The following is an 11736-nucleotide window of genomic DNA, read 5'->3' on the forward strand; positions in this document are numbered from 1 at the left end:
TCCCCCCTCCCCCCCCAACCACACCTTTTGGGTTTGGCAGTGTCTGGAGGCATCGTTGGTTGTCACAATTGGGTGAGGGGTTTGCCACTGGCACCTAATGGGTAGAGGCCAGGGATGCTGCTAAATAGTGGTTGTTTAGCTCAGGACACCCCACCCCACCCCGTCACCCCACCTCACGGGCACAGACAAAAACTCATCTTGCCCAAAATGTCAATATCGCGGGGTTGAGAATGTAGAACAATCCCTTTTTCTGAGGGGATACATACTGAGATATTAGGCTGAATCACATGACATTGTCTCTTGCGTAGGTCAAGTATCGGCAATACTTAAGGACGAAGGGTTATGACGTTCACAACAAACTCTCAAAATAATGAACAAGCCCTTCCGCCCCGGCTGCCCCGCGACCTAGGGGACCCGAGAAGGGCGCACTAGCCCGGGGCGCGGAGGCCAACGCCGAGCCTGCGCGGTGGGAGGCGCTGAGAGCTCACTGCGCACGCGCCGGTCGGCCGGCCGCACCCACGCGGCTCAGCTCGCGAAGTTGCAGACAGCCCGGCGAACCGCTCAATGCGCTTCTTCTGCCCGCCGCAGAGAAAGGGAAAGAAAACTTCGCAGGGGTTCCGTTGGCTTCTCGACGACTGACAAAGATGCTTTCCCAGATAGAAGACCGGAGCCCTGCTCCTTTGCGATCCGCCAAGGGCTGCAGAGAGCATCCTCATCCATTTGGGCACCCCTGTCCAGGAAGAGCCCGGCCATCCCTTTCCAGATTGGATCCTTCAGAGGTGAATTTTCTTCGGTGGATTCCGATTTGCTCCGTCTGACCAGCCTAGGCAATCCAGCATCGCGTGGTACCAGTGCCCCTGGGCACACTTGCTTCACGCCGGCGCCAGCTCCGCCTCGCCAGCAAGCGCATTCCCAGGTAAACATTTTAAATACCTTAGAATTCTTCTGCCTAGAGTCTCTAATCAAGAAGTTTACCCACTTTTTCTGTAAAGAGCCATAAAGCAAATACTCTAGAATTTGGGCCTGGAACTGTCTCTGTAGCGTATTCGTCTTTGTTTTGACAATGTAAAAACCACTCTGAGCTGCTGGCCTTACAAAAATAGAATCATGAGGACTGTGATGATTAAAGCCTGATCACTAACGCACCCAGCACAGAGGCTAAGCGCCAGTGAGTCCTCCACCGCTTCCTAGGCCCGACCATAGTTTTGCAGTTAGGATCCAGGTTTTATGAGGACTGGGACCCACCCAGGTTTAGTTCAGTCTCTTGAATCCCTCCCTGCACCTGCACCTCAGCTCCTCCCCCTAGGCCGGTGGCCCGTGGTGAGTTCCTGGCAGTCTCCTAGGCCACCGGGAAACACTCTGACCAACTGCCACGCCCTCCTTTGCTCCAAAATGACAAGCTCTTTTCATCTGGGAGCAAAAGGTGAAGTCTCCACATTTGAACTAAATGAGTTTAGTATAAAAGTAATACAAGATTATCTCAGACAATTGTATTTTAATAGTATTTTTTCTGGTGATAAATGTAATATATGTCTACCATGGTCATTTGGAAAATTCTGAGACGTATATAGGAGAAAATAAATTTTCCATAACCCTAACCCACAAAAAATAACTTTTGAAATGCTCGTGTATTTTTAAATTCTTTTTTAATGCATATTATAGGACAACTTACTGAACAATTGAATTTTTAGAAATACTTTTAATAAAACTTGTGTTGTAGTACAGCATACAGGAAAGCGTACAAATGACAAATACATTTCAGTAAACTTTCAAAGATTAACACAAACATGTCCGGGCAACCACAACCCAACTCAAGAAATTAATAGTAGCATTCTTCATCCCCCTGTTAGTTTTGTCTATTCTGACATTTCACATGAAATGAATTACTTGGTAAATATTTTATAGTATTTGGTTTATTTCACTTTATATTATATTTGAATTCATCCATGTCATTGCATGTAATAAGTCTTTTTTTAAATTTTATTCTAGGCTGTATGAAATTCAGTTATATGAGTATACACAATTTATTCTTTTTGCTGTTATTTTTTCTTAATTACAGATGTATTGAGATATAATTCACATGCCATACAGTTCATCCACTTAAAGTGTGCAATTCAATGTGTACAATTCAATGCTTTCAGCGTATTCACAGATATATGGAACCATCACCACAGTCAATTTTAGAAAATTTCCATCACCTGGAAACTTCATACCCTTTAGCAATTACTCCCACAACCCCAATTCCCTATCCTTTCTAGCCCCAAGCAACCACTAATTTTTCTGCTCTATAGATTTGCCTATTCTGGACATCTCACAAAAATTGCACCGTATGATATGCGGTCTTTTGTGACTGGTCCCTTATGCTGATACTGGACATTCAAGTTCTTTCCAGGTTTGGAGCTATTACAGATAATACTTCCGTGAACATTATTCTGTGGATCGGTTCACATAGATACACATTTCTGTTGGGATACATATCAAAGGTTTGCTCATAACCAGCTATAATTACAGTGCCAAGCAGTTTTTTAAATTTACAGACCTGCCAGCATTATATGATGAGAGTTCTCATTGTTCCACGTCCTCTCCAACATTTGGGGTTTATATAGTATTAATTTATATTTCTCGGATGACTAAAGATAAAGAGCATCTTTCATGTAATTATTGGCCACTCGGATATGCTCTTTAGTAAAGTGGCTTTTAGGCATTCACCCATTTTTCTATTGGCTAATCTTCTTCTACTTGATGTGTATATTCTAGATAAGTGCTGCAAACAAACACCTTTTCCTAATTAAAGGCTTGCATTTTAATTCTCTCATTTTTAGATTTTGATAAAGGTAAATCTTTAATTTTTATTGAGGTCTAATTTATCACTTTTGTTCATGGTTAGTGCTTTTGCTAACCTGTAGGAAATCATTGCCTACCCCAAGGTGATAAGGGCATTCTCTTACGTTACCATCTGGAACCTTAAGTTTTTTCTTGGAACACTTAGATGTGCTAACTACCTAAAATTAATTTTGGCATATGGTGGCAAGTGAGGACTATTTTTTTTTTGTCATGTAGCTATCCAACTGACCTAAGCTTTTCTTGGAAAAGAAAGTCCTTTCCCCACTGCTCTGCAACATCACCTTTGTCATAAATCAATAGAAATAGACCTCCAGATGTTGGAATCAGTAGAAAAGGAATATAAAATATATTTATGGTTATTTTAAATTATTAAAGATTCTTACTAAGGGTAGTTATGATAAATGAAGACAGGGAATTTCAAGATAAATACAACTAATAGAAGAAGAACAAAATGTAACCCCTAGAACTGAAAAATATAATAACTGAAATCATTTGATGGGATTATCAGTAGATTGGACACACAGTAAGGAGAATCAGGAAACTTAAAGATAGGTCAATAGAGAGCCAGGCACAGTGGCTCATGCCTGTAATCCCAGCACTTTAGGAAGCCGAGGCGGACAAATCATTTGAGGTCAGAGGTCAGAGGTCAGAAGTTTGAGACCAGCCTGGTCAACATGGTGAAACTCCGTCTCTACTAAAATACAAAATTAGTTGAGTGTGGTGGTGCACACCTGTAATCCCATCTACTCGGGAGGCTGAGGCAGGAAAATCGCTTGAACTGGGGAGATGGAGGCTGCAGTGAGCTGAGATTGCGCCATTGCACTCCAGCCTAGGTGACAGAGCGAGACTCCATCCCCCCNTAGAACTGAAAAATATAATAACTGAAATCATTTGATGGGATTATCAGTAGATTGGACACACAGTAAGGAGAATCAGGAAACTTAAAGATAGGTCAATAGAGAGCCAGGCACAGTGGCTCATGCCTGTAATCCCAGCACTTTAGGAAGCCGAGGCGGACAAATCATTTGAGGTCAGAGGTCAGAGGTCAGAAGTTTGAGACCAGCCTGGTCAACATGGTGAAACTCCGTCTCTACTAAAAATACAAAAATTAGTTGAGTGTGGTGGTGCACACCTGTAATCCCATCTACTCGGGAGGCTGAGGCAGGAAAATCGCTTGAACTGGGGAGATGGAGGCTGCAGTGAGCTGAGATTGCGCCATTGCACTCCAGCCTAGGTGACAGAGCGAGACTCCATCCCCCCAAAAAAAAAAAAAAAAAAAAAAAGTCAATAGAAATCATCCAAATTTAAAGTGCATTGAGAAAAAAAAGTTTATAATAAACAGAACATGGTGACTCATGAAATAATATAAAGACATCTAACTTACATGAAATTGGACTTTCAGAAGTCAGGGAGAGAAACTATCAGGCAGAAAAATACTTGAAAAAGTATTAGCAAAGGTTCCCCAAATTTGATCAAATATATTTATCCAGAATGTTTACTTGTTTAATGAAGAGTTGATCCCAGTAACCTATTTTGCCATTAATGGAGTTTAGAGGTTGGCATAAAAGGTTATAAAGTGTTACATCTCCATGAATGAGCAGCAGGGCATTTTAAAGTCACATTGAATGTGGAAAAAATACTTTGCCAGGTGGAAGGGTCCTAAGCATGGCTATTCTTTTAACATAAATGTTGCTTGCCCACTAACATTACCACCACCGCAATCATAGTAATGCCAAAATTCCTCAGTTTTTCAAAATATCCTGTTGGTGCACAGTACAGACCTGCATCCACTGAGAACCCTTCTCTCCTGTGATCTGCCTCCCTGTCCCATACCTTTCTAACCTCATCTTCTAACGCTCTATGTAGCAAACCTCCCTGGCCTTCTTCCAGATCAGGGCTTTGGGGATTGCTTTTCCCTCTTCCAGAATGCTCCTGCCCCCAAATATATATATAACTGACTCTTCCACAGGTCTTTGTTCTAATGTCATTTTTCTCAGTGAGATCTACCAATGAAACAAACCCAAACAAAAAACTTATACATTCTCTCAGCATCTGGGTTAGTTTGTGGGGCTGCCATGGCAAAGCACCACAGACCCAGTGGCTTAACCCTCAGAAAATTATTTTCTTAGCTCTGGAGACTAGAAGTCCAAGAACAAGATGGCAGCAGGTTTGATTTCTCCTGTGGCCCTTCTCCTTGACTGGCCATTGGCCACCTTCTCTCTGTGTCCTCTCATGGTTTGTTCTCTGTGAGTGAGTGCCCTGGTGTCTCTCTGCATGCCCAAATTTTCTTTTATAAAGACAGCATTTAGATTAGATTAGGACCCATCCAAAGGGCCTCATTTTAACTTAATTGCCTCCTTAAAAACCTTATCTACGAGTATAGTTACCTTATGAGGTACTAGGGGTTAGGCCTTCAACATATGAATTTTGGGGGTACATAATTCAGGCCATACACCATCTCTTGTTTATTTTCATCTGCATTCCCCCCACCTTTTTTTTTTAGATGGAGCATCGCTCTGTCACCCAGACTGGAGTGCAGTGATGCGATCTCAGCTCACTGCAACCTCCACCCTCCCGGGTTCAAGCAATTCTCCTGCCTCAGCCTCCTGAGTAGCTAGGATTACAGGCATGCCCCATCATGCCTGGCTGTAACCTTTATTTTAAATTCCATGTATTGTAATGATTTACTTGGTTTATTGTCTTAACTTTCTGTTCCACTGGAATACAGGTTTAATAAGAAAGGGAGTTTAATCAATTTTGTTCTCTGAAGTGTCTTCAGAAGCAAATGAGTAAAGAATTATCATTGTTAACGTTTTCACTTAGTGCTAGCATATGGACAACCTCAATTTATTTCTAACAACTCTCGGTATCTTTCAGAGGATTCCTTCATTCCTTCACGAATGAAGAAAGCCCTGATAGTGTTCCAGTAATTTATGTTTTTTATCTTAACAAAAAGAGTTATAGCACTAAAAGATCCAGCTTTTTTGTTTTACTTTTTAAAAATTTTTTTATATTGTTAATAGAGACAGGGTCTCACCATGTTGCTCAGGCTGGTCTCGAACTCCTGGACTCAAGTAATCCACCCTCCACAGCCTCCCAAAGTGCTGAGATTACAGGGGTGAGCCACCACAGACAGCCAAGATCCAGTTTTTTTTACCAAGGAAAATAAGAAATTTAACATGCTTGTTTCCAAAGCAACAAATCTTTGCATGATTAAGTAGACTGAGGGCTCTTCCATATTAGACGAAAATATCCAGCCAAATTGCTGAGGACTCCCTCAGACAGAAAAAAAAAATGCTTAGAGTCATCCTCACAAAGATATTTGCCTGTTTAATTGTAACTTAATTATGACAACTTTTTTTTCTTTAGGTGGTCAGGCTCAGGATGGACCATGAGCTTTCAAAAAGGAAAAAGGTGGAAATCCTCAACTATGCTGCCATCTGAATAAGTGTTTCTTTGTAGCATGCACAGAGTCAAGGAAAATTACATCCCTGCATTATGTAATGTACCAACAACGCAGTTACCCACTGTTTTAATCTAGGCTATTCTTGAAAGCAGAGCCTGAGACAAAGGTAGACACGTTCTATTTATGAGTCTGACACGCAGGAGCAGGAATGAGAGGCAGGGGAGTGAACATGGGAAAAGGGAAAGTAAGTCCAAGCAAAACCAGATACTGCTGTTATCAAGTGGTCCACCCCTATTAATGGCTACATAATGCAGAACTTTCTTAGGATTCTTCTTAAACTTTATCTCAGAACTGTCTGCCTTAGGGAGAATGGAGAAGTATTTCTCCATCAGCAGTCACCTCCTGTTTGTTGAGGGCTGCTCCTTTGGGGCATTAACTCACCGCCCCCACCACCCCATCCCTCTGGGCTGCAAAGAACTGAGAGCCCACATGGTACCTCAGCATCGCACATTGCTACATCAGAGAGGTCTTAAGACAGGAAACTAGAGTCTTGGTGCATGCTCAAAGTGAGACAGTGTCAGCACAGAAAAGTGTAATATCTTCCATAACTGTTCAACAGAGCCATGACTGGACTCAGAGGTTGAGAAGATATGGGACCGTACACAAGAAGCATCTTGTAAGCCTGCATAACATACTATTAGACTCATCGAAATCTGTTTCATTCCTTCTTTATAATCAAAACTTCAGTGTCCAGAATAAGGTTGGCAGAAGGGTTATATAGGAAAGTTAAATGCATTAGAAGGTGTATATTTATAAGTTTTAACCTTGAGTCATGTTCAAGGAGAAAGTGACATTGGAACTCGGAAAATTAAAAAATGATTCTACTTGAAAAATTTGACCATTGCATAGAGATATTAGCTATTGTCTAATCTTTTGTAACCTCAGAAACAATTGTGAATTGTTTGGTGAAAAATGAAAAAATAAAATTAACCATTTCTTATGTCTCCATGAGCTTTATAGACCAATGTCACTAACTTTTCTTAAGATAATTGTTTCCTACTGTCAAATAGCTCTAGTGATATGCATCTTACAATCAATGAAGGGAAAACTGATAGAAACATAGGAAGAAAAATACTGGGGTAATTTTCATCGTATAAAGTGTTAGCATTAACATTGGTTAGAATAGAGGAGAAACTGCATGACTTGAGTGGACATTCCTGTATGTTGTATGAGGCCCTATCTTAACAGAAATAGTGATATCATCATCATCCTCTCTTATTTGGTCTTGAATTGCCACCAATAGGATAAAACCTTTGAATTATTTAACTCAATATATGTTAAGTTTCTACTATGTGCTATGTATTGGTACTGTAAATATGAATAAGACATAAAATATTACATTAAAAAACATCAGAATATATGTTCTTTTAAGGTATACCCCAAAACATTTACCACATGTTCTGGGGTGCATGTTAGGCTGTATCACAAATCAAGTCTTAAGAAATTTCAAAAGATGGAAATCATATAGAGTATAAATTAAACCAGAAATCAAGTACATAAAGGTAACAAAAAATTTCCTAAATGCATTAATTTAAGGAACATACATCTCATGACCCAGGAGTCACAAAATAAATCAAAGCAAAATTGCGAAAATATTTTGAAATGAATTTTAATGAAAATACAGCGTATTAAAGCTCTGAGTACTTATGTTAGAAATTTTACAGAAAGGTTGGCTATCAGTGTTTCCAGAAGCCGGGGAAAAAGTTTAGACAACTTGATGGCTGAGGAAGGGAAACAAAGTGAGACCTCTGATCACCCTGCCTTTCCAAGGTGAGCACTCTGGATCCCGTCGTAGGAGACCAGAGTCTTGCTGAGTTGAGGAGAGGAAGATTGGAGTTGAGACTGAGATAGTTTGAATTTTTAGGACAAAGTATCAACAAGGAAGAAGATAGACAAAAAAATCCAGAAATCTATGTAGAGGCTCCATTGTGTACCTAGTGGAACACTAAGCCTAACAAGTCTCAAAATTAGCGTGAGATTGGGAAATATCTAATTTCCATCCAGCCACAGTGGAGAATCCTGACTGAAAACCAGGCATTCACTAAAGATCCCAGAAAGGTTACGTGTTACATGAGTAGGGCTAAAGTATCCTGACTTGCTCCCCACCCGCACACAAAGCTTAAAAACAAGCCTCAATATAGTATAAAGCTGAACTGTAAATAACTAAACTACCTGCCAGAACAAAGTCCAAATTTATTAGTTCCAGTCCTCCAAAATAACACATGGAAAGACAGGATTCAATTTACAAGACATTTGTTTGGGGGAGTAAAAATGGCTGAGGGTTTAAATAGAGAGGAAGTCAGAGAGACAGAGTCCTCAGGATACGTAAGATTTCTGGCCTCCATGGAGGTGTGATGGTTAATTTTATGGGTGTCAACTTCACTGGGCCACAGGATGCCTCATATTTGATCAAACATTATTTCTGGTTGTGTTCATGAAGCATTTTCTGGAAGAAATTCACATTTCAATTGACGGACTGAATAAAGCAGATTGCAGTCCCCAGTGTGGATGGGTTTGATCCAGTCTTCTAAGGACCCAAATAAAATAGGTGGAGGAAGGTTGAATTTTCTGCCTGACTGTGGCACTGGGACACCCATCTTCTCCTGCCTTTGACCTGGGACTGACACCTCAATGCTCCTGGTTCTCAGACCTTCGGACAGCAGATTGGGGGCCTTCTCAGCCTCCATTATTGTGTGAGCCAATTCCTTATAATAAATAAGGATTTATTTATTGATAAATCCGTATAGATTGATTATAAATCCTTATAGATTGACTGATAGATCCATAGGACTTATTGATTCTGTTTCTCTGGAGAACCCTGACTAATACAGAAGGAGAGAGGGAAGAAAGGATGGTTGAGCAGCAAAAAGCTTAGACTGTAGCACAGTTCTGATAAAGTTTGCAGTCAGATGAAGAACACTCAAACCAAAGTTGCCCATTGGAGGAGCCCCCTACCTCACAGGAATAGGCCTGCATTATTAGTATACCTTCCTCATTCATTCATTGTTGTTCTTATGGAAACAACCCACGGGAAATGTAGCCTTGGCATGACTGTATCAATGGATACAGAGAGGAGTAGCAGGGAACCCCCCGCCCAGTCAATTACGTTCCACAGCAAAAGATCTCAGTGGTGCATTTCCACGCTGGCTCAGTCCACCCCTTGGGCTGCACAGCTCTATTCAGGCCTAGCTGCCAGGAAGAGTATTAGGTGTCATTGTCAACTCAGGCTGTGTGCCCAGTAAACCTGGAAGTGTCTGGATATTCTTGCTTGCCAGCATATAGTCATAAATCTATTTGGGGAAGAACTTGCCATTTCATCAAAGTATATACATGTATAGCAGGGTTCTTCCTCCTAGTGACCTGTGACCTAGTAACCCAGCCACTTATGGGTTCTTCCATCTGTGGGTTCCTTACGTGAAAAGTGCTTCAGGTCTGGGAACTGAGAAAGGGATGTATCATTGGAGTGTGGTTCCATTCGTGCCTTATTTGGTTATAGGCATTAAGCAGCATTCTTGTTACGTGCCCATCTATTTTGCCTGTAGAGGTGTTACTTTCAATTAATCAATAAACACCCTGTGAATCAAACCCCCTTACACTACCCCTCCGATTTCACCAGTTAATATAGTAATTATGGCCTCTTGACTTTTGGTAATTAAGCACTAATCCTCCAGGGCCCTCTATCACTTGAGGGCCCATCACCCCTGAATCATATTAACAATCCCAGCCCTCTGACCACCTCATTTACCATCAGCCCTGGTCTAAAGAGTAAAGCCACTACTGCACTTAGTGACACTGGTAACCTCTCACAGGCTCATTCTTGGCGGCCTTAGTGAATTGTCACTATTTCATGACATGTTCATCACAGTATATCCATCACATATTCATTCATCTGACCCCTATGAAGGTGTGATGGTTAATTTCATCACAGTACATAAATGCCATTGTATAGCAGGTCCTCAACTAATATAGCAACACCAAAATTTTCAGGCAGAACTGATTGACCCTGTGGAAGGGCAGGCAAGCCCAGAGCAAACCATCTATATGCAGTTCTTTTAACAGGCTGCAAGGCACTATAAGATTAGGGAAACATTTATCAAATTACGTTCTGTGGAAAACTAGTTCCATAGGATATGAACTGATGTCAGGAGAAAAATTAAATTAGAAAGTTCCTTCAGTGCCAGATTCTCAAAGCCATTCGTATGTGAATGTTTAGTGCAACTCTCCAAAAGAGATGATTTGATGTGTTCCATGTGGCAGTAGTATGATGTGCAACCCAGATCCCCCTTCAAAGAACGGCTTGCACCCCACTTGCTGGGTATAATGTTAGCAGGCAGCCTGCAGCTGACAGCCCTCTTCAGGAATTGGCATAGCTGTAGAGAACCACTTCACCTAAGGTCACACTTTTTTGTGGAGTGGCCCATAGCCAAGGATTGATCAGTGTGGAGATACAAAGTTGTTCTCTTGCCCATCTCAGGACATCTCTGAGGGCCATTTTAAGTCCAGAGCTCCCTGTGGGGTTGGCCAAGGCTGTCGTTGGACCTGCATTATAACTTCCACCCAATTCCACTTCTCTCTCTCTTTTAACAAACGTTTGGCAAAAGGCACTTCTTAATAAATATCCTACAATTAAAGTATATCTCAGAATCTGCATCCTGGAAAATGCTGTCTGAGACACCCCACTTTCTAATTTTCTTTGCCCATTAAAGCTCACCCCCTAATTTTTTTTTTTTTTTTTTTTTTTTTTTTGACGGGATCTTCTTCTGTTGCCTGGAAGGGAGTGCAGTGGCACGATCTCGGCCCACTGCAGCCTCTGCTTCCCAGGCTCAAGCAATTATCCTGCCTCAGCCTCCCAAGTAGCTGGGATTACAGGTACCTGCCACCACGCCCGTCTAACTTTTTGTATTTTTAGTACAGATGGGGTTTCACCGTGTTAGTGAGGCTAGTCTCAAACTCCTGACCTCAAGTGATCTGCCCATCTCGGCATCCCAAAGTGCTGGGATTACAGGTGTGAGCCACCGTGCCTGGCCTAAAGCCCTTTTTCATAGAGTACCTAACAAGTGTAGGGCTTAAGAAATACATTCTGGATGCTGGTAAGTGCAAGTGTGAGAACTAAGTACCTGTGTGGAAAGTAGGGAGGGGTACCCAAGACTTAAATCTCAGCTTATGAATTCCTTTGAGATTTGAAACTAGCTTAATTTTGATATGTAACTCTAATGCTTAAAGTATTACAGGATCTACTATCTATGGAGGTGCTATGGAGAGGATCTAAATACTGTATGACCTGTGCAAATAAATTTTCTTTTCTCTGTAACAGTGTTTAAAACTTTAAGATAATCCGTGGTTGTCAGGTAAAATGCACTCATGTCTATCTGACAGATACAAATATTTTGCATTCTAGCTGCTTTTAGATATCTAACAGGAGAGGA

At 41.3% G+C, this 11736-nt stretch overlaps 1 protein-coding gene across 1 annotated transcript in view; it reads left to right on the forward strand.

The window, feature by feature from the left end:
- Positions 1-7576, forward strand: part of LOC108528852 (uncharacterized) — an 11488-nt gene extending 3912 nt beyond the window's left edge. Inside the window, exons 2-4 of the mRNA XM_017870832.1 lie at positions 410-916; positions 6214-6258; positions 6870-7576. Coding sequence (XP_017726321.1) covers positions 410-916; positions 6214-6258; positions 6870-7031 — 714 coding nt within the window. The 3' untranslated portion in view covers positions 7032-7576. The remainder of the gene's footprint in view (positions 1-409; positions 917-6213; positions 6259-6869) is intronic.
- The last annotated feature ends 4160 nt before the right edge of the window (positions 7577-11736 follow it).

The sequence above is a fragment of the Rhinopithecus bieti genome, unplaced genomic scaffold (genome assembly GCF_001698545.2).
Source record: "Rhinopithecus bieti isolate Rb0 unplaced genomic scaffold, ASM169854v2 scaffold_5478, whole genome shotgun sequence".
Lineage (NCBI taxonomy): Eukaryota > Metazoa > Chordata > Mammalia > Primates > Cercopithecidae > Rhinopithecus > Rhinopithecus bieti.